Source organism: Trachemys scripta, chromosome 17 (assembly GCF_013100865.1).
Source record: "Trachemys scripta elegans isolate TJP31775 chromosome 17, CAS_Tse_1.0, whole genome shotgun sequence".
Lineage (NCBI taxonomy): Eukaryota > Metazoa > Chordata > Testudines > Emydidae > Trachemys > Trachemys scripta.
In genome coordinates, this window is record NC_048314.1 from 4,388,533 (window position 1) to 4,412,414 (window position 23,882).

The 23,882-nt window shown below is 50.3% G+C and overlaps 1 protein-coding gene across 2 annotated transcripts in view; it reads right to left on the minus strand.

The window, feature by feature from the left end:
• Nucleotides 1-4,067: 4,067 nt before the first annotated feature.
• EXD3 (exonuclease 3'-5' domain containing 3) overlaps nucleotides 4,068-23,882 on the minus strand; it is a 601,904-nt gene continuing 582,089 nt past the window's right edge. For both annotated transcript variants that reach the window (XM_034793607.1, XM_034793606.1), the window contains one exon: nucleotides 4,068-4,617. In XM_034793607.1, coding sequence (XP_034649498.1) covers nucleotides 4,283-4,617 — 335 coding nt within the window. In that variant the 3' untranslated portion in view covers nucleotides 4,068-4,282. The remainder of the gene's footprint in view (nucleotides 4,618-23,882) is intronic.

Sequence of the window (23,882 nt, forward strand, 5' to 3'; positions counted from 1 at the left end):
CCACAGTGTCCAACCCTGTTGGCAATGGAGGGAGGGAGCAGGGGAAAGCTCACCAGAGACAGTCAGTGGCTTTGCAGCCTTGCACGGTCACTGCACTGTGTCCTCTGAGGCGTGGGGCCGATGGTAATGTAGAGCAGGTTGGGGAGCAGGGCCTCCAAAACCCTGTATGGCCCAAGGCCCCTTGAGTTACAGGGGGCCCAACTCAGAGTTCCATTTGCTCCAGTGTTCCCCCAGTCCCTCCACGGCAGGGCAGAGCAGCTAGGGGGGGTGCCATGCTGCCACCAAGGGTACAATTACACAGCCTGCAGCTGTGAGCCTCCAAGCCCAGGTCAACAGATATGGGCTCATGGGATGTGATATAGCTGTGTAGACATTACAGTGTGGGCTGGAGCTTGGGCTCTGTAGCCCCTCCCCCCCCCCCCCCACACACAGCAAAGCGCTTGCTACACAGCAATTTTTAGCACGGTAGCATGAGCCTGAGTCTTTCGCTCTGGGTGGGGGTGCTTGCTGCCACTGGCTGTGTAGACGGGCCTTAAGTGGCCTCCCACCTGCCCTGCTGTGCTGTCTGACAGCCCCAGTGGATGCTGCTTGCTCTGGGTGGGCGTCTCCTCTACCTGAGAATGGCCAGAGGCTGCTGCACTCTGGATGTTGGCTGTGGGGCTGAGCAGGAGTGACCAGGGTTCCAGTAACCCCTCCATGGTCCAGAGCTGAGCCATGCATCTCTCCAACCAGTAGCAGATTAGCGCAGGCACTATAGGATCCCAGGGCCCTGAGTTCAATGGATTTGGGAGCATGCAGTTCTGGGGATCCACCCTCTGCTGTGTGGGATTAGCACCCCCAGGATCCCCACCCCTCATTTTCAAAGATTAGTTATCAGTGGTTGGCTGTCAAACTGGGAGGGTGGAAATAGTGAGGTCCCATAGGGGTCAGTCCTGGGCCCAGTTCTATTAAGTATTTTCATTAATGACTTGTACAATGAAGAAGAGAGTAGGATCTGAAATTTGCAGATGACACCAAATTGGGAGGGGTTACAAGCACTTTGGAGGACAGGATTCGAATTGACAAATTGGAGAATTGGTCTGCAAGAGGAAATTCAATAAAGACAAGTGAAAAGTATTTCATTTAGTAAGGAAAAATCAAATGCACATCTACAAAATGGGGAATAACTGGCTAGGTGATAGCACTGCTAAAAAGGCTCGGGGGTTATAGTGGATCACAAACTGAATATGAGCCACCAGTGTGATGCAGTTGGGAAAAAGGCTACTATCATGCAGGGTGTATTAACGGGAGTGTCATATGTCAGACATGGGAGGTAACTGTCCCATCTACTTGGCACTGGTGAGGTCTCGACAGGAGCAGAGTGTGCAGTTGTGGGCGCCGCACTTCAGGAAAGATGTGGATAAACCGGAGGGAGTGCAAAAGAGAGCAACAAATGACAAAAGGCTCAGAAAACCTGACCTGTGAGGAAAGGTTAAAAGAAAAAGGGCATGTTTAGTTTTGAGAAAAGAAGACCCAGGGGACAGGACCTGACATCATGTTAAGGACTGTTACAAAGAGCCCTGTGTTCAGTTGCGTTCCATGTCCACTGAAGGTTGGCCAAGAAATCAGCTTAATCTGTAGCAAGGGAGATTTAGGTTTGATAGTAAGAAAAACGTTCTAACTCTAAGGCTAGTTCAGCTCTGGAACAGGCTTCCCAGGGAGGCTGCGGAATCCCCGTCACTGGAGGGTTAAGCACAGGCTGGGCAGACCCCGTCAGGGATGGGCTACGGTCACTTGGGCCTGGACTAGATGGCCTCTCGAGGGCCTTTCCAGCCGTACTGATCTATGATTTTATGCTGAATTAGCTGCTCAGCATTTGGCTCCGACTGCCTGAAAACAAAGGGAGCTGAGTCCCAAGTAACTGCGCCAGGAGCCTCTAGCTCTGTGCTGGTGGGAGCCATTCCAAGAGGTGGACACCCCCTCCAACAAGGCAGGGAGGAGCAGTCACCAAGAACCTCACCACCACCAAGCCTGGGAGAAAAGAAGAGCCCCTCCTCCGAGCAGCTGGGTGTGAAGCACATTCCCCTCATCCCGCCCATCTCAGAAACAGCAAGGGGACAGTGCTGATGGGGGCCTGCCCTTCAATTCAGGGGGGACCCGGGCCTCACCCCTGCTTATGACTGTTGCCTCCATCTCCACCCATCCATTTGTACTGCATGGCTGCCCTGTGGAATCCAACTGGAGCTTGCTGGCTGCTTCTCACCAAACCTTTACCTGTCTCCTACAGAGCTCCATTCTGCTAGTGGGGCCACCATGTTCTGTAAGGTGACCTGTGACCCTGGGCTCTGCACAAGGCCATGCAGTGTGGCCAGAGTTGGTTCTTGGTGGGATGCTGGCAGACCAGGTCTGATCAGAGCCACAGGCCAATTCACTTGTGTATTAGTCCAGAGAAAATGAGTGTAAATGTAAGAGTGTATTCAGGTGTGAAAACTAGTGGAATGTTACTTGTATTATTTTCACTTATCTGTTCCTGTTACAATGTAATAGCAAACATCTACATTGTGTACACCACTGTAATGAAATACCCATCAAAGAAATCTTGTGAAATGCTAAGGAAGGACTTAAGGACTTTAACAGAAAATCCTAATTTCAAAGCAAGTGGCCATTATGTATGATGGTTTAAGGTCAATAGACTTAAGTTGCATTCCCCACTCTACATCACCAAAGGAAAAACCCATGTGGGAAGAGACACTGACAGCTTGTCTTCTGTCAGAAGATATAAGAATGGATTCAGGGGAAGATTCTTCATGTCTGGACTGTTTGGACTCTTACAGAGAAGTGCACTGGATGCAAAGCAGAGATCCCCAGGGACAATCTGGGTACCCTGAAAAGACTTTTGGGAAACTGGCAGTTTATTACATCACTGACACCATTTGGAGTTACAAACTGTGACTCACTTGTGCATATATTTTACCTGCTTTAACCTCAGTAACTCTTATTTCCCTTTCTTAGCTAATAAATCTATAGTTAGTTTACTATTGAATTGGCTGCCAGCCTTGTCTTTGGTGTAAGATCTGTAGTACCAGTTGATCTGGGGTGACTGGTCTCTTGGGACTGGGTGAAACCTGATGTGGTGTGGTCTGGGGTTTAAAGAATCTTTTATCACAAAGTTCAGCTTGCCTGGGTGGCACGATAGACTGGAGAGTCTAAGGGGACTGACTGTGATTCCATGGTGAGCCTGGTAAGAGTGATCCAGGAGTTCACATTTGTTACTGGCTTGGGGAAATGTAATTATCGTCCACACCACCAGTTTGGGGTGTCTGCCCTTGTTTTCTGACAGTCTGCCCTGAGGTAGTTGTGAGCCACTCCAGTCAGTGTGACACATGGCACCTGTGAAGCCTACTTTGGGGATGGGGGTCTGCTGCTGACTGAGCCCCCCCCCCCACTGTCACTGCCGGGGGTTGGGAGGGGAAGATGGGGGAATGGAGACCAAGATCCCCACCAATGAATAACCTCGCTGGGAGTCCCCAAAGTCCTAGCCCTGGCCCTGCCTACCCAGACTGGGAGGCCCAGCATCTACTGCCTCCCTCTTAGCTGAGCAGCCAGCCCTTTGGACAAAGATGGCCACAATGTGTTGCATTTCAGATGAGCTAGGTGAAGCCCTTGGGTCCAGGCGATTTGCCAAAGGGTCCTTGGCTGGGCAGGGCCTGGGCATCACCCATGCCACAGGGCAATGTCCCGGGGAGACAAGAAATGACACAGTGCTTTACGGGAGCGAGGGGAGGCACTCAGCGCCTCCTGGAGGAGCAGGCACTCGGTGCCTTTCAGAATTAGGCCCGAGAGAGCTGAAGCCTTGGGACTGAGGAGGTGGCCGGCTCAGTGCCTGCAGCGCTGGGAGGTGTTGGGGGGCAGTGGAGTTCCTCACATCACACTCACGCCCCCCTCTGGAGCTGGAGGGAGCTGCTCTGTGGCAGGAGGGCTGTGCGGATGGAGTTTCTCTGAGGGAAGCATGGACATGGCTCCATGGGTGGTTAGGGAGCAACAACCCTTCCCCCAGTGACACCAGTGCAACAGACGACAGGGATTGGTCCCGGAACATCTCAGATTTAATGATCTCCTTGGAGGCCATTTGATATCAGGCCCGTAGGTTCCATGGCCCATTACAGTATCGTGAGCACCCTTTGCCCCAAACTCCCAGCCCGTAACATCAAATCAAAGTCCATTTCCTGTTAAAACCGCAGTGGCTCATCGGGGAATCAGGATCCAGCTGAGATTCCCAGTCCCTAGTCAGGAACCGTCCGCCTCAGCTCAGCTCATAGAAGCTTTGGCTTCCCTCTGCGGTGCCCAAAGCCTCCTTAAACTGAGAGACCACTCGCCCAAAGTGTGAGCCCTCCCAGAACACTTTGCCGCACTGGGTGCAACAGTAGAAGTAAGACAGGTCGGCTTTGCCCAGCACCCCAGCCGGGATGGCTGCTAGCTGAAGGGAGGCACCTGTGGCCAGCGTCAGGGTCTCCACATTGACGTCTGACTCCTCTAGCCACTGGCAGTTTGGATTATAAACTGGCTGCAGGGAGTCGGATTCTGAGGTGTCAGATGCTGGGTTTGTCTCTTGTTTCTCTTCAGACTTTGCCAGCCAATCTGTGGAAACAGGAGAGAACAGACACTAAATACTGAGTAACAGGTGTGATGAGCTGGGTTGGTGCTCAACAACTCCCCCCATGTGACCTTTACTCTAGGTTCATCAGCCAGCCAAGAAACCAGGACTGCGGGGAGAGAGCTGAGAAGACGGTAAGCCTTTCCGATTCTGGGCTGCTGCATGGGCCGGTGCAACTCTGGAGGCTGCTTTGAGGGTCTGTCTCTCCTGCAGTCAGAGATGTGACGGCAGCACGGGCAGATGCCCCCAAGCTGGCTTTGATCTAGTTAGCTCTGATAACAACAGCAGTGAAGCCACAGCAGCATGGACTAGCCGCTTGATTATATATCCAGAGGCCTGGCTGGCCCTGTCCACATTGCAAGAGAATGTGCAGGCAGGCATAACCATGCTAGCTTTACTCTAACTGGCCTGGGTAAATACAGTAGTGAAGACATGGTGGCGCAGGCTTCAGAGCAGGGTAGAAATCCAAGTATGTACCCAGGGTTCTGGCAGGCTTGTGATCTGATTGGTAGCCCAGGCTAAAGCCCTTGCCACCTAGATTAAAACTACCTAGATTAAAACTAGCCTGGGTAAAATGACCTGTGCTACATCACACCTTCCCTTGCAGTGTAGACATATCTTATGTTTAGGGCCCTGTGTAAATCACAATTTCATGGAGGGCACAGAAATTGTGGTAATGCCTCCAAACCGTGATATTTACAATATATTTTAAAAGGAAAATGTCTCTAATCAAATATTTAACAGAAGAGATGACCTCAGCTTACAGGGCTGTGCACATGCAGGGCAATCCATGAATGAGGAACAAGTAAACGACTAATGATGCTTAACTTTAATTCACAAATAAAACAGAAATAAATGAACATTTAGGGGATTGCAGATGTTTGTGTTTGCTGCAGATTTTAGTTGTAAAAAATCATTGACATTCAATTGTTAAATTCATTCCATGCACAAGCCTTGAAATTGATTAACTTTACTTGTAAACTTCCTTCTGGAAACTCTGTGAAATTCAAGATTTTTGTCATTTACACTGCTGTGAATTTTCTAAAAAAATAAATCATGACTCAGCCAGGGTGTCAGTTACAGCAGCCTCTCTGGTGCTGGTGCCACAAAACAGACCAGCTGTAGTCATGGGCACTGCTTCCCAGGCACTGGCTTCACCTCCTGCATGCTCCTACCTAGGGGGAAGTGTAGGGTGTGGGCCTATTGTGTGTGCCTACACCAAAGGAATTCTCCCTTGGTCCTAATGGCATACAGGGGTCAGAGTGAGGAGCTGGGGGGATCCTATCCCCAGAGTATCATCTGCAACTGCTCTATAATGTATGGTATTGGGGAACCCTGCTGATTGCTGTGGCCAAATGAGGACACACAGAGCCCCCAAGTTAAGCTTTAGCAATTGCTGCTCATCCAGGCGGCCTGCAGCCATGTCACTTTGGGTTGCCTGGATGTGCTTGGATAGGAAATCACCAAGGAAAACGCAGGTCCTGGTGATCAGAGGCAAGGTCTCTGCTGAACCAATGGCAAAATGTGTTGCTGTGGGTCGAGTGCTCATGGCAGTGCTGTCTGTTACGTGTACTTTGAAACTGAGGCCCAAACAATTGGAGCTCATTAAATATCAGATTGCACATTCCACAAGAGGAGGGATATTAACCAATGTCTTGGATAAATGCCAGTTTGGGCAATACATTCTGTAATTCCCTCTCAAGTTTATGTGGATATGGTATCCTTCACTGACATGAGATGTTGTGAAGTTGCTGTGTACTTTCAAACTGTTGTGGCACTCCACCCCAGAGGTGGCTGCATTCCAAAGGGGACAGACAGAGAAAGAAAGCAGAAAGATTGCAAAGTATTTTGTGATCTGTGAGGATGAAAGGAGCTGTGGAAATGTTAGATATCATTATGAATAATTATCCGGATTAGCGATCAGTTTTGGAAAAGTAATTGACTCAATTAACAATCTACACTGGATTGTTCTAGATTCAGGTCCTAAAGGCATCAAGCACTAGATGGTTTAGGCGTTGTGTTTTGCAGAAACACAGAATTGGAGCACAGTTATGCAACCCTCTTGTTCCTCCCCCCTGCCCCCCAACTACACGGTGATGTTTGTTCTGAGGTGAAAGAAGCCAAAGAGACATGCTCCTCTGACTCCAGATGATGTGATCCTGCATGGATAGCTCCCTGGGGAGCTCAGTTTGTGCACCTGCTCCCGGCAGGCAGCTTTGGCTGGGCACTTCCTAGAGCGTACGTGTTTCCATCTAAAATCCCATTGTGGGCGCAGGGACCGATGCCATTGCCAACAAAGCTACAACACCTATTCGTTTTTTGGCACTGCAGTGCAGGTTCTCATTGCTTGTGTCCCAGTGGTGAGGGCATAGCTGGGTCCAGGAGGCAAAAGTCCAAGACTGACTTAGAATCATAGAATCATAGAATCATAGAATATCAGAGTTGGAAGGGACCTCAAGAGGTCATCTAGTCCAACCCCCTGCTCAAAGCAGGACCAATTCCCAGCTAAATCATCCCAGCCAGGGCTTTGTCAAGCCGGGCCTTAAAAACCTCCAAGGAAGGAGACTCTACCACCTCCCTAGGTAACGCATTCCAGTGTTTCACCACCCTCCTAGTGAAATAGTTTTTCCTGATATCCAACCTGGACCTCCCCCACTGCAACTTGAGACCATTGCTCCTTGTTCTGTCATCTGCCACCACTGAGAACAGCCGAGCTCCATCCTCTTTGGAACCCCCCTTCAGGTAGTTGAAGGCTGCTATCAAATCCCCCCTCATTCTTCTCTTCTGGAGACTAAACAATCCCAGTTCTCTCAGCCTCTCCTCATAAGTCATGTGCTCCAGACCCCTAATCATTTTTGTTGCCCTCCGCTGGACTCTTTCCAATTTTTCCACATCCTTCTTGTAGTGTGGGGACCAAAACTGGACACAGTATTCCAGATGAGGCCTCACCAATGTCGAATAAAGGGGAACGATCACGTTCCTCGATCTGCTGGCAATGCCCCTACTTATACAGCCCAAAATGCCGTTAGCCTTCTTGGCAACAAGAGCACACTGTTGACTCATATCCAGCTTCTCGTCCACTGTGACCCCTAGGTCCTTTTCAGCAGAACTGCTACCTAGCCATTCGGTCCCTAGTCTGTAGCAGTGCATGGGATTCTTCCGTCCTAAGTGCAAGACTCTGCACTTATCCTTGTTGAACCTCATCAGGTTTTTTTCTGCCCAATCCTCTAATTTGTCTAGGTCCCTCTGTATCCGATCCCTACCCTCTAGTGTATCTACCACGCCTCCTAGTTTAGTGTCATCTGCAAACTTGCTGAGAGTGCAGTCCACACCATCCTCCAGATCATTAATAAAGATATTAAACAAAACCGGCCCCAGGACCGACCCTTGGGGCACTCCACTTGAAACCGGCTGCCAACTAGACATGGAGCCATTGATCACTACCCGTTGAGCCCGACGATCTAGCCAGCTTTCTATCCACCTTACAGTCCATTCATCCAGCCCATACTTCTTTAACTTGGTGGCAAGAATACTGTGGGAGACCGTATCAAAAGCTTTGCTAAAGTCAAGAAATAACACATCCACTGCTTTCCCCTCATCCACAGAGCCAGTTATCTCATCATAGAAGGCAATTAGGTTAGTCAGGCACGACTTCCCCTTCGTGAATCCATGCTGACTGTTCCTGATCACTTTCCTCTCCTCTAAATGTTTCATAATTGATTCCTTGAGGACTTGACTGTCATCCATCAGGAAGTCTGGCAGAAAGTGACGCAGGGAGGCGGACTGAGTATATTAGCAGGGGCTGATTCATCCTTGGCATGGGGAGCTCTCTTGCCTAGACAAAAGTTATACAACAAAAGGCAATTTACATCTATCTGGTATGACATCACTGAGGCTGTTCCTCTCCAGGGCACAAGAGAGCTCCGTCAGGAGTTGTCTCAATGTTCCAGGGAGTGCAATAGAGTAATACAGGAATCGTCCTTAGCTCTTCAGCCCTGGATCTCAAAGCACTCTGCACAGAGCGCTCAGTGCCATTCTCCAGTGCCTGTGGCAAGGGATGAAGTGACCTGCCTGAGGTCACAAAGCAGAGCCAGGACTGACTCCTGGGCCAGCGACTCCTCCACTGGCCCATAATGCCCCGTGTGGGGGGAGACTGGAATTCAAACACAGGGCAGTGTTACTGGGGAAAAATCCTAGGGTTGAAACCAAGAGGGTTCTAGAGACGTATGTAATATGTTCTGTAGAAATGCCTCTGAAATCCTATGGGGATAAATTCTGTTCTGTCCCCTGGGAGCCACAGCCCGGGTGGAGGTGGGGAGCTTTACATCACGTTTACACCCTCCAGAGTCTGTGCTGCTGTGGGGACTGCATGGCTGCTAAAGCAGCCCCAGGGACAGCCAAGAATCCCCCTGGCCGCAGCACTCAGTGCGCTGATACTCCCCTGCTGAGCCCAGCGTGCCCTAAGCCAGAAGCTGCGAGGGAATCTTTCCCCTGCCTCTTCCAGCTCCCTCTGTGGCCCAGGAATGTCCCAGAGCAGCATGCAGGAGTGGAGCAGAATCAGCCCTGTCCTTCCTTTGGGCTGGTTAACCCTTGCTTAGAATTCCATGGCAGGGAGAGTTCTTGATTGCCTGCCCACAGCGCTGTGTGACCCTGCATGGAAAGATGAAGGGCCACTGTGCAAAACTGAACCCCCACATTCTGTGTTTCAGCTCCCACCGTGCTGTGCTCGGGCCCCACTCAATAGAGCATTCCCAAGCCAGGAGTGCTGCTAAGCATATGCCGAGTGCCTGGCTCTGTGTACGCAAGAGGCTGTGAATTGCTATCAAACCAGAGGCTGTGTGGTCAAAGCACATGGTAGCACTCAAGGGCCCAGGTGCCTGGTTCCAACTCTGATAGAGCTGACCTTGGAGAAGCCAATTCCTCCTTTGTGTCTCAGTTTCCCCATCTGTAAAACTGGAGTAATAATCCCTCCCTCCCTATCCCACAGTGGTATTCAGAGGCATCACAAATTAATGTATGAAGTACATTCAGATCCTTCGATGGAAGGTGCTGGAGAAGGATCCAGTATTATTATTCTAAAATAACAGAGGTTTCTCAGCACGTGTCTATTATCCTGGCCCCAAGGTGTGTGAGAGTCACGACAGACATAGCTACCATGTTAGCTGATACATTTAAAAATATCTAAGCACCCTGTGACCAGACCAAGCTCTGCTGATCGGGAAGACGGGAATGCCCCGGCAATGTATTATATGCCTTTTCTAACAGTCCATGTGGGATCTCTTTCCTAAACTATCCGACCACCACAGAAAGGAAACAAAGAACTGGGTAAATATGATGACAGACCCTGACCAAAATGTAAAGACATGAGGGCTGTCACTCAACCAACACCACCCAGGAAGATTTCAGGACACAGTCTATGGCTGGCTTAAGACACCACCGGTCCTAAGCTTGTTGTGTTCTAGTCCGTCCATGGAGTCTTTAACTCAAGGCTGGATGTCTTCTGAAGGGAGCCACGTGCTGGAGTCACTGGGGCAGTTCTCTGACCGGTGCTATGCAGGAGCTCAGCCTAGATGATCACAGTGGTCCCTTCTGGCTTTAAAATCAGCAAATCTAGGCAGGGACTTTTCAGTTTATTTTGCCTGTTTGACAAGGGGCAGGCAAAGCCGAGGGAGGCACTGATTCCCAGGCCAGAAGAGACCACTGTGATCATCTAGGCTGAGCTCCTGACAGCACAGGCCAGAGACCTGCCCCATTCATTCCTACAATAAAACATTTAGAAAAACCTCCAGTCTTTGATTTTAAAACTGCCAGGGATGGAGAATCCACTAGGACAGGGGTCGGCAACGTTCAGCACCTTGGCGGCCGGGCCAGTTTTATTTAACTGCTGACGCGGCAGGTTCGGCCGATCGTGGCCCCCACTGGCCGCAGTTCGCCGTCCCGGGCCAATGGGGGCGGCGAGAAGCTGCGCGGCGCAATGGGGGCGGCGAGAAGCCACGCCAGCACATCCCTCCCCCACGCCCCGCCGCGCCCCCCCCAGGGGCAAGGGACGCCGAAACAAGCCCAGCGGGCGAGGGACGAGTCGTGGATGCACACGTCAGCAGGTAAATAAAACTGGCCCGGCCTGCCAGGGTGCTTACCCTGGCGAGCCGTGTGCCAAATGTTGCCGACCCCTGCACTAGGACCTTGGTAAGTGGTTCTAGTGATTAATTACTCTGACTATTAAACATTTCCCCCTTATTTCCAGTCTGAAACACAGAGTGACTGTGTGACCCAGGATGGAGAGAATAATCCTTCCTTTCTCCTGCCCACCTTTTTTCTGTCTTGCCAATTTAGACTGTAAGCTCCTGGGGGTGGAGACTGGCTCCCACTCTGTATCTGTGCATGACGGGGCCTTGTACCTTGGCTAGAGCCTCTAAATGCTACTGGAATACCAAGAACCAGGGGTCACCCAATGACATTAACAGGCAGCGGGTTTACAACAAACACAAGGAAGAACTCCTCACACACGCACAGTCACCTGTGGAACTCATTGCCAGGGGATGTTGCGAAGGCCAAGACTATAAAAAAAAAAGAACTAGGTCAATTGATGGAGAATAGGTCCATCAATGGCTATTAGCCAAGATGGTCAGGGACATAATCCCACGCTCTGGGTTTCCTAAGCCTCTGCCAGCTGCTGATACTGGATGACAGGGGATGGATCACTCGATAATTGTCCTGTTCTGTTCATTCCCTCTGAAGCACCTGGCTCTGGCCACTGTCGGAAGACAAAATAGGGGCTAGATGGACCTTTGGTCTGACCCAGTTTGGCTGTTCTTATGTTCTAATAATGATCAATAATAATGATGACCTCAAACACAGCCGCGCGCAGTCCCCAGCAGTATTGCACTGGGCTGGGGACACCTGAGCGAATCACTGATTTTCAGGTCGGTGGCTGAACTCAAAAATAAAATTAAAAAAAAGACAAACTGAATTTTGATCTGTTTGTCTCACTGAAATGAAAACCCACAAAAATGTCATTTGGGCTGAACGAGGCAACATTTCAAAATGCGCTATTTGCCGAAAAATCCACCAGTTCTAGTGCTGGGGATGTGGTAAAAGCCCCTGGTCTGCCCTACCATATCGCCCCCCCTTCTGTCTTTGAAAATGCATGTTCAGCCCTGAAATGGTTAAATGTAATCACCCCTTTCTGTTATTTTCTTCTCTGAAGGTACCAGGCTGTCATGGTTGGGCTTTACTGATAGTCCACTGAGCTTTTGTGCTCTTCGAGGAATGCCTGGCATTTCCCCCCTTTGGAAATCTCCCTGTCTGTCAGCCCCGGTGCAGTCCTGCGAGCTCTCAGCCACGGGCCTTCACAACTCTCCCACCGGCACAAAGGATAGCGTGTGGGATTTAAAAAAAATTCCTCAAGGCACCCTGTAAAGTGTGAAGTACCAACCCCCCGCCCGGCCACACTCCCCTTCCCCTGTGGGATGTGGCTGGTGAGATGGGCGGGGGGGGTCATTACAAAGAAAAGGAGAGAAAGGCTTGTGACACCCAGCATTTTGCCTTTCGATCGGCCCCGGCCCCCTCTTAATTGTGGCACTTCAATGGGTTGAAAATGCAACATCACTTCAAAGTAACAATTTTTCAATGGAAGCTTGTAAAGTCCCCCTCCCCCACGATGGAATTCGGTTCAAAGGCTTTTGAAGAAGCCTGTGTCCCTGTGGCAGTCTGTCTGAAAAGGCCACTGGGAGCCAGTAAGCAGGGTGCCAGCTCGGCAAACAATCTTAGAAAAAAGTCACTGTGAAAAGGTCATCTCCGTGGTGGTTATGGAGAGAAAGGGGCTGGGGGAGGAGAGGGGAAGATTTCTTTAAGGAGGGATTTTTCTCCCCCCTTCTTTCCTAAAGCAGGGTAAATATGGCGCCTTATCTTGTAAGAGTGCTAAAATCCACAGCATGGCTCTGAGCTGGGGCGCCCACACAGGGAATTCTGGGTTTCCAGCGATCATGTGCTGCTGCACTGGGGCCTCCGGGAATGCAGTGTGCACGGAAACAAAGAGCCACACCTTGACTACAAGGCAAACTGGCTGGACCCGGGCACACACGCGTGCACACACACGCGCACGTGCACCTTTCATAGTTCAAAGGCAGAGGACAGCTCATCGTGAGCCCCATTCGTGCTGCAATCTCCTTGGCACTGTCCATTGCTGTGTCCGTGCGCTGGCTGACGCACCGCCAGACAAGACTGCAAACGCACGGTCTGTGGTGGGCGTGCAGCAGTGTGGCTGAGGGCGCTGGCGCTTGCTATGTGTCTGAGACAGCTGTCTAAGCCCTACGGCACAGTCACAAACTACTGAAATCCCAGCGCAGAGCACTGAGACCCCACACTTCACTGAGACCAAGCAATGGCCAGGTGGGTTGGGAGGGGGGGGCATGGGAGGCCAAGGGGAGCCAAGCGCATCATTACAACATCCCAGGAGATTCTCACAGCTGCATTTTCAAGGGACCTGTCTGTGACCAGTCATGCCAGTGCCTGGATTCCCATTGCCGCCCTCTGAGGGGCAGAAATGAATTCTGTTCCCTATCAAATCAATTAGAAACACCTCTTGGGAACTAATAATCCCATTACAAAACATCTTTAAATTAAAAAGGCCTTTTCCTCCTCCCCCGCCCACCCAGATCACTCTGGGACGACAGAGTCCAACAGCCTTTGTGTAAAGGGATTTCTGACATTTTATTCTGTATAGCCAACCAAGGGTTTGGCAGGTAGAATATATCTCCCTGCCTTTAAACACCTAAGAAGTGTGCTAAAAGCAGGAGTGGAATTGGGAAGTGACAAGTAGAGATATTCTTCCAAACTCCTCCCACAAACCAAGCTCCGCCTACTGGAGCTGCCAAAATGAGATGCTACGGACAGCACAACGTGCACAGAACTTCACAATATGCATGCCCTTCCCCCACGCTCTGTGTGCCACAACTTCAGTGGCATTGGCAATGCTGAGTTTCCCCTCAGGACACAGGTTACCTCATGAGACTCTCTTGGGCACTGGCTGGCAGACTCCTTCACGCACACCCACTGATGTGGGTCTCATTACCCCACCGCACACAGCAACCAAACTTCTGCTGTCCAAACCCAACAATGCTGGCTCAGCCTAGGAAACTGGATAAGCCAAGCGATGGCCATGTCCTATGCCCTATGTGATGTCCTATGCCCATGAAAAAAGAGAAACTGACAGGACCAGAAATCCTCATTCCCCTCCAATCTTTATCTAAGAGTCTTCTCCCAGTCATCGCTGCCAGGGCTGCGACTTGATGCTGGGTTCCAGGGTCCAAATGAGCTGCAGCGGCTGCTCTGACACTTCGCAGTAGTAGTAAATATTGATGAGGGTGGCACTGGAACAACGGGATGGTCTCCATGACGGCAGGTGTTGCTAGTGCCGTAGAATCCAGATTAGCCAAACTGCCGGAGTGGTTCTGCTATTGGGAGGCAGTAAGTGGATCACAAAGAGACTGTGGGAGGGCTGGAAGGAGTGGCACTCCAGCTTCCGGGGTCCCACTGTAACAATTTTCATGGCCTATTCCAGGACCTCATTTCACACTGGCAGCAGTGCTTAATCCCGCGCTACTTGGGGTGAAATGGGACTTCTTGCCTGTTGTGACAAACCCAGTGTTGTAGGGAGACAACTAATCTCCATGAAGAGGAGTTGGGGCTCTGGAGAGAGGGACATGTCTACATCTTGTGAGGACAGCTGAATGCCCAGGCAGCTCTGAGGCCATGAGGGGTAAAAAGAAAGGTGGTTACTGTATTGTTATTGATGAGGTTCCTTCTTGGGGAAATGAAGCCCCCCAGACAGGGGAAACAATGCTGGTGGCAATCCAACTTGGAGTGTGAGGGGGTGCTTCTCTGACCTCCTTTCTCCCCACCTGGACAAATACATAAATAACAACCCACTCTCACTGTCCAGCTACAGATCCCAAAGCACTCTGCGGTGTGCGTGCGGGTGGGAGGGAAAGGGGGACATCATTAAGTCCATGTTATAGACAGAGTAGCCAGGCCCTGTGAGGGTAAGTAACTTGCAAGTGAGTGTCGGAGCTGGGACCAGACCCCAGACTCCTATCCCATGCTCTTTGCCCTCTGTGTACAGTGGTGGCTAATGAGGAGCCAGGCTGGAGGCTGGCCCAGCTTGAGGGGGATTTGTTTGGGAGACGGAAAACTGGCAGGGGGAGAGCTGGTGATCAGAAGCACTGAATTCTCCCTACAGAGATACGACCGTGGTACATTCTACCCACCTCGTTAAGGTCGCCAGTGCATGAGCTGACCAGTCCCCGCAATGTCCTTTATTCACTACAGGGCATTCGGCAGAGCCAGGTCCCGGCGAGCCTGCGTCCCACTGTTAGCGGGATCCCCCACATACCAGCACTGAGTTGGGCACAGGACTGGGGAATTCCTAGTATAACACCCATGGGAAGAGCAATGGACTAGAAGCAAGGGAAAGGTGGTTTTCAAGGATGGGATTTTTTAATGGGGCTTTGCTCCTCCATCACTTAGGCATTTTGAAAGCCCCACCCTTAAATGTTTGCTTAGGGCAAACAATGTTAGAAACCACGCTTTAAAAATGCTCTCCATAAGTCGTGTGAGTTCCAGGCCGGGGTAGGAGGCTCTCCCAACTTGGACCCTGTCAGAGGGTATTAACATAGTCTCACTTGGGATGCTAATGCCACCCCAGCAAAGGGTCCATCTCCTGTTCTCTTCTTGTACAGGCCCACCTGTGGCAGACAGCCTGCACTCCTACCCGTGAGGACCTGGGCACCAATGGTCTTGTGTCTGTACTGGCTCGTAGCAGCAGCAGGTCCCTGTGGAAGTGTGATCCTTGAGGAATAATGGACACCTGCCATATCCTGAGATACACAAAGTTCTGCCAGGAGGTTCTGACATGTTCACAGCCTCGCCCGGCTCTCAGGGCTGTCACTGTGAGCACTTCCTTCACACTCGTAACACACTCCCTTGTAATTTGGCAATTAAGAGCTAGGTGTTCTGAAGAAAGCACTTGTCATAAAGACTTTGCACAAGTCTGAAAACACACCCGGGAGCATTCTTGGAGGACAAAGGTCCATGGGAAACCTTCCCTTGGTGAGAGATGGCTCCTGATAAGGGAAGTTACGAGCCTGAGAAACACACTCTATTGCAAGGAACTGAAGATGCCTGATTATCTTTTCCTTCCAGATAACCGTGATAAGAAAAGGACAAAGGACTCTGGATTGTGCAACCAGTTCAACGGAGGAGGGGCCAAGTTCTTAGGGCTTTCTCAGAGCTGGGTAGGACGGAGATTGGGAGTTAAGCCCTGTGTCCCCCTTTGCTCTGCTGATGCAAAGCAACAAGGCAAAAAATGGCATGAAGCAGTCCAAAACTCTCCTCGCTCTCTATAGGGTTTCATGGAAGGGAAAGGGATCCTGTTGGATTCTCTGCCTTCCCCCCAGCCCCCCAGAAACCCTGCCTGGCACCTCCTGCCCCCAGTGTTTTGTTTTGCTGGGTTTTACTCTTGCATCAGCAAAGGACACAGTTGGCTCTTGCTTATTCTCTGCTCAGCGTCAGGCTAATACGGATGTGATGTCTGCTCAGCTCTGGGAACCCACGGCTACTACCTGTCCGGGTATCTGCACCATGGGAGAGGGAAGTGGGAAGGGGGCTGACAGACATTTCTAATGAACATCCAGCCTCTGAGACATTCCTGCTGGGCTCTAGGTCTATCCCCAGCTCTGCCCCCGACCTGTTTTTCGGGGCAGGGACTCTCTCACTGTGCGTGTACAGTGCCCGGCACAGTTCAATGCCATGACTATTTGATATTTATATTGTGGGAGTACCTAGAGGTCTAAAAAAGGCCTGGGCCACATTGTGCTAGGTGCTGTATAAACCTATAGGAAAAAATGGGGCCCCACTCTCATTTGGGGCATTAGGTGAGCCTGTAATAAATAATAATAATTCAGAACAACATATTATGGTTATGGGGTTGCTCTTTCTAGTGTACACTCAACCTTGGACTAAATGCGTATCTTTCTGAGGCAGCTTGGTCCAACGGTTGAGTATAGGAGTGAAAATCAGGACTTCTGGCTTCTACCCCGGCTCTGCCACTCACTGCCAGACCCCATGGAAGCTCCATCGCCTAACCGTGCCTCAGTTTCCCCATGTCCAAAGCAGGGATAATAGTGCTCATCCACTTTTGCAGTCTATGGGTGAAAAGAGCTACGTGGCTCCTTCAGCTGGAGATCCCTGAGCACTGCCCCTTGGACTCATTATCCTAACCCCACTGCGAACGCTCATGGAAGTCTGGGTTGTGTTACTGCATGTCCATCCTTATGTGGCAATCGGATTGGCACAACATTCAATACGGAGTGAGCCAAGGTAGCATGCAAGGGTCAGGCATGAGATTCTGTAGCCCTCTCGTGAGACCTCAAGCCTACCTTATTTTAAAGTGACACTCCAGCCCAGCTTCAAGTGTAATTAACTGAGGGCTCTAAACAGACTGATGCCTCTTTAGGTGCAGACTTGAGTCCATGGCTAAGGAGGCTGTGGGGTTCACCAAGTTGTGAGGAAGTGTCGGTGGTTTGCCCTGGCAGCCCCTAGCCTCAGAATCACTGGCTTGGCCCCAGAGAGCTTTGGTGGAGAAGGGGGAGATGTAGAAAGACCCCAACCCTTCCCTGGGAGACATGCGGCTTAAACCTCAGCATGGAACAATTGATCGCTGTAAAGCTTTCCCCGTTTGGCTGCTTCCTCCCCCCTTCCTGAGATCACAGGCCACACCGCAGAGTGAAGGGCTGAGAAAATTCTCACGCTGTAATCAGCAGTGCAGAGAAGAGTGACCTTAAGAAGCTGGGGGGAGGAAGGGAAAGAAATACTGAGTCACTTCTGCAGGCAAGTGAGTGGGAAACGTGCTGAACAAACAGGTGTCCAGGGTCACAGCCAGGGGAGCACTCATGGGCTGTATACACAGCAGCCTATCTGCAGCAACCCCATCTTAACAGTCCTTTTTCCCATGCTGTTCATGTGACACAAACAAGGATCCTTCATCCACCCTCTTGCCATTTGCACAGTCCCATGCCAAGGGTGCCTCTGGGGCTCACCACACTGCACAGTGCTGCGTTCACAACCACCAGACCTTTTAATGAGCAGCCCTGGGTCTCTCCAGGGATTTAGTCCCAGCTCTGCTGCTACATGGAGCAAAATCTGGGAGGACTGGAAGGCTCCGTGGTATCAGTTTAAGCCTGGCTCAGTGCAGGAATCTCAGTCTTGACCTACAGCATCCTCTGCTAGTCCAGTCGTGGCCTCCACATGTTGTGCCAGTGCACCTCAATCTTGAGATGAAATATTCCTGTTTGTCTAATGTCAGCCTCTGCCAACACCCCTCAGTACTGCCACACAACACCCCCAGCTATTCCAGACTGGGCTGCCCTGAGTTCTGTCAATGCCTGCCAGTCCTGATCTACAACTCCCCACCTCTGCCAGCACTGCCTGCCATGCCGCCCCCGGCTATTTCACGTCTGGACATCCCTTCAGCAAAGACTCCCACCCCTGCCAAAGGAACCATGGCACAATATACAGGCGAGGTGGAAAAACACCCACTGGAGATGAGGATGAGGTCACCAAGCTGACCTAGAGAGGACTGGAACCCATTAGGAGTGAATGCCAAGTGGATGAATCCATTGTGAGTCCATGGGCCGAGAGCCTTAGCCACGATCTTCCACTTCCCATTGGGGTCACCATTACTGGTAGAGGAGAAGGGCCATGTTCTGCCACCTTCTCTTCCTCCCCCTGCAATCTCAGCCACCAGAATGAGGCTCCACAATGCACTGACTTCTCTCTCTGGGGACACCCATCAGAGGGTGACAGCATCTTATGCAGCAGCTGCAGGGCGGATGCGGTAGCTCAGAGGAGAGCCATCCCCAGCAGGGCCAACCATGGCAGTAAAGTCAGATTTGTCACATGGCAGCCCTCTTCACTGGGCAGCAGGCGAGAGTCACACCCCTCTAGTGGGAGAGGCAGAAATCCAATTGCTGCTGAAAAGGCTGTTCTATTACAGCTGGTTGAGCTTGGGGGGCACAGATGGGTCTCTCAGAAAGGTCTGACCTATTTCCCTTCCATGGGCTTTCAGTGCAAGCTGTGAGGAAGAGGGCGGTGGAGATCCAGTCAAAATGCAACAGAGTAAGTTATTATTGTTACAAGTGCTCTGCAGTTTGCTTATACTAGTGCGTCACATAGATTCAGAACGTCATAGATTCCCAGGCCAGAAGGGATCATCTAGTCTGATCCCCTGCATAGCATAGGCCAGAGAACATCCCCAAAACAATTCACTGTGAACTAGAGCAGCTCTTTTAGAAAAACAGCCAACCTTGATACAAAAATTGCCAGCGATGGAGAATCCACCATGACTCTGGGTAAGTGGTTCCAATGGTTAATTACAGTTTCAACATGCTTTACAAGTCCTGGCTCACTGTACCTCCAGCCCCCTGTGAGGCAGGCCAGTATTATTCCCATTTTTCAGATAAGTAAACTGAGGCACGGAGAAATCAAGTGATTTACCTAAGGGTAGCCAGCATCAGAGCTGGAATCTGCAGCTAGTTCCAGATTCCCAATCCCCTAGCTAAGCCACTTGACCACACAGCTCATATGAGCAACTGCAAATCCTGAATGTGGCAACCTCTTGTGATGAAGATTGTAATGCGAGTTGGAAACACTGCACACCAGCTATCAGCTGAGACAAAAATTCTACACACAACATAGCCAAATATTTGCACTCTGTACTCAGATCTAGGATACCCACTCTGCATGCTATGAAACAGCTGTGAGCTTGACATCCAACACGTCAGCAACACATCCATTCCAGAGTGTCCATAGCCTGGCTCTGCACAGCTTTGCAATCAGGAATAGGGCATCCCAAGGTAACCGTCTGGTCCCTCCTCATATGTCCTAGCTTGATATATCTGATCCTTCACCATTCTCTAGCTTGGGATGGCAAAAGGAGCCATAGACTGCTTAGGAAAATCACAGGTGCAGTAAGGAAAACCGACTCACATTTGAAGGCCAGAAGGGATCTGTTGATCATCTAGTCTGACCAACTACATAACTTAGGGCCTAGAATTTCTCCCATCAAATCCTGTATCAAGGCCATAACTCCTGGTGGAGCTAAAGCATGTTTTTAAAGGAAGAAGAATATCAAAGGCCATGAAAAAATTCTACTGGGAGGCAGAACAAGGCTGGCTGTTTATATGTTTGCTCCTGATTTATTGTGAAGCCATTACCAGAGCTTGCCAGAATGAAGACAGTCAGACATGAATATGTCTAAGTGCATGGCATAGATGGGACACAGCCAGGCATGTCTACAAAAGTCAGCAAAAATGATGACAATTTTTCACAAAAAAAATTCAAATTTTTAATCTGAAGTGCCCAAGCATGGCCCGTGTCTGGGTTCTCACATTGTCTGATTTCTCCTGTCACAGCCCTACTAAGATATCAATGAACAGAGCTGGGCCCCATTACAGTGAGACTAGGCAAGTAATATTTTTGATGTCCCCTGGCCTGGTTAGAATGACCTATGTGATGGTCTCCCGTTCCACACTGTGGCTGAAACAAGGCTGGCCAGCTGATGGCATGTCAGAGCCCATGTTCCGCTTTAGTGTCCCTGGAAACGTGGTGACCTAGGTGTGGACATGTGTTGCCTGGGCCAAGTTGCCTCATTAAGGACCATGTTACTGCCCATGTAATTTTTAAGTATCTTATCATTTCAGTCTTGTTTTTGCAAAATCATTTTTGTAGCAGAATCCTCCCCAGTGACGTTCTTGGGGTTCATAGCAATGGGGTGAGGGTTCAGCACAAAACTAAGGGAAGGCACAGCTCCGTGAGCCTGCGACACAACTCACAAACACAAAACTGACTTGCTCATTGTTTCCCCTGTGGCACGGGTGCATAAGCCACCCCTGGGAAAGCTGTGGGGACCACCATGCTGGGAATTCCATCTGAGGCAGTTCTGTCTGGGCTTGTGAGCAATTTCTAGCAAATCTGGATAAGCCCTAAACAGACTGGATTGGAAAATGTGCCCAAACCTTGGGAAACCTGTACAAAGCCTAAAGTAAAAATTCAAATGAGTTATTATACAAGGATTAATCGTCTATTAATAACATACAAGCCTGGCCATAAAAAGGAATGGAAACAAGTCAAACAGAATGGCACAGAAAAATACCTTACTAGAGATGTATCCAACATGGCAAGCACCAAGGGGTTCTTGTCATTCACCGCCAGGACCTCCCCCAAAAGTGATCACCCTTGGCAAACGGCCCTTTGCAGCCTCAGGTCCATCTGGGTGCAGAGGGCCAAAACTGTGCTAGCTGCAGCCTTTAGTTGCATTTCAGTCCCTCGGGCATGGTCTCCATCCATATGTGACTCACACAGACAGTTGCTTTGGCATCACATACTCCGTTCTCTCACTGTTCAGTCCCATAGTTGAAAACATCTGAGGAGACAGTCCCCAGCCTTGCTTGGAGAGACTGGAGGAGATGCATGGGTTATTGTGGAGAAACTGGAGATCATTCGCCTTCCAAGTAACTGTGGGATGCAAAGGGCTGGATCCTCCAGGACGGAGTGGCTGCTTTGTGCTGCACTGTCAGCATAATCTGTCTACAACCACAACCCAAGGAGTATTGCCCCAGTGCAAAGGGGACCTTGCCATGACACAGAGCTAATGCCGCATGCCCTCTCTGGTCCTAAAATCTATGAATCAAGGTTCCCCTAAAATCTCTCAGCCAGAATTGCTGGCATGTGATTCAGATTGTTGGCTTAGCAAAGTGAGGTCCTATGCTCAACTCAGTGGCCTTTCTCTGCCTGCCTACATGCCTGTCTACATGTAATGCAGTAACATTTGGACACTGCATCTGATCAACTCCAAAATTTCAGGCATGTTCTAGGCATAGGTGCTGGAACTAGGGTGCTGAGGGCGCTGCTGCACCCTCTGGCTTGAAGTGGTTTCCATTATATGCAGGGTTTACAGTTTGATTCAATGGCTCTCCGCACTCCCACTACATAAATTGTTCCAGCACCTCTGGTTCTAGGAATCACTGCGCAGAACCTATTGATTGCAATAAAAAACAGAAAACCAGATTTCCCAGACAGGAAAAAATAAAATAAGCATTGAAGGAAGGGGGGCACAGTATGGGGCAGGGGAACCTGGGGGACACACAGAGCCCCTGGTACCTGGAACACACACTGAGCTCTGGCATGGGGAGGAATGCGGGACCCAGGCATGAGGGGAGAGCGAATGGGGGGCACAGAACATGGCAGATGTGTGGGACAATGGTATGAGGGAGGGGACACACAAAGTGGTTGCAGGGAGTCCCTGAAAGAGGGGGAGGGGAGGGCACAGGAAGTTTGAGGGGGGGAGAATGGGGGAATGCAGTAAGCCCCAGGTGTGTGCAATGAGCTCAGCTGGCAGAAGCAATGACGGGCAAGACCCTCTAGTCACATCACATTCCCTGTGCATTGCGCTCTGGGGAGAAAGGGGCACCTGTCACAGCTGAATATAAACCAAAGCATTTCTGCTTTCCCATCCAGGACTCTGAAACGGGCTGTACAGGTTGGGCCAGTCTTGGGCTACCGTGGAACAGGAACAGCTCTCAGCAGGGAAAGCTCTGATTCCCCCCAGCCAGGCACAGTACTGGGAATGACAGGCACACATCTACTGCATCTTCCCCTCAACCGAAGGGTCCTTGCACTTAATCAATAGTAAATCCTTTGCATTTATAGCGCTCCAAGTGTTTCACAAAGTACAGGAATGATCATTGTCTACACACTACAGAGACAGGGAATCTGAGGGCAGGCCAGGTTAAGTGGCTTGCCTAAGGCTGCGCTGAAGGTCAGAGGCAGATCCAGCAATGGACTCAGATCTCCAGACTGCTATTCCAGTGCACTGCCCACTGGAACTCACTGCCTCTCATCTTTTTTTTTTTTTTAAATCACAAAGTGCCTCTATGTCACTCACTGAAACGCTGCCACAACTGGGGTGAAGCATGGCAGCTGGAGCCAACACCACACCAGAGCAGACTAAGACAGGAAATGAAGAATACTCCCCACCATGTCTCTAAGGGCAGTTCTAGTTAGACTGTAATCACTCCAGCTGCAATCTGACCCAGTTTAAGAGTAGCCATGGAGGCAGCATATGGGGCATTAGAGACACTAGCAATGAGAAGCCTGTGGTTGACACAGTTTGCAGAGAGTTAGATGGGAAAGTCCTTAGACTGTAACTTATGCACCTACGGGAAATCACTACACCCAGCGTTCAAAACAGCCCTCTCCACCCAACGGCCAGTGGACGAGTGCAAAGGCAAAGAATCAGTGTGGCTGTACTACTATAGTTGTGCTTAGAGGTCCTGGAGTTTTGCTGATCAGGGTCTTTGTTCGCACGTTCAGAAGGGCCTTGTCTATTGTGCAAGTCCATGGCAAACCTACACCAGGTCTGGAAATGCTCTTTGCTGGCTGAGCCTGATTCCCTGGCACCCTGCACCCCGGGCAGTCAGGTACACCAGGACAAAGGGGGGTGAAAGACTCTGAGTCTGATCTGGTAACGTTTTACACGCTGCACCAGAAGGTGCAGACTGGAGAATCAGACCCTTCCTGTCTACAAAGGGCTAGAATATTGTCTGTGTGGGCTGGGTTTTTCCAAAGGGGGAGCTAGCCCCCCAACTCCCATTGGCTTTGAGTTGGGTGCATAACTCCTTTTGGAAAGCCCAGCTGTAGTTCTTGTGCAACGTTTATATTTTATGGAGCTGCAATCTCAGTAAAAAGAATCTGGAAATGAGTCCTTCAATTAAAAAGGCCATACAAATAACAACGGGCTTTAGGAGCGGCTACTGCTACTATCTTCACAATACCCAGCTGCATGGAAATTGCTGGGGAGAAGAGATGATCGAGGAATTGCAACCTAGTGTTGACTTCACCTACTGCACCTCCGTACCTGAACACTGTCTACACACCAATACGATTGTGTGGGTCTAAATCCTTGTAACTTATTTTTGCACTGAAGTCAAATGACCAACAAATCACACGCACAAAAAAGCTGCTATAAAATGTCCGCTTTAAGCACAATCACCATCCCTCAGTTCTTAGGGCTGGGTTCTCAGCTGGTGTGTACTGACATCAGTGCCCTGCAGCTGACGGAGCTACACTGATTTACACCACCCGAGGAACTGGCCCACAGAGCCTCAGGATGCTGAGACGTTTACAAATTAGG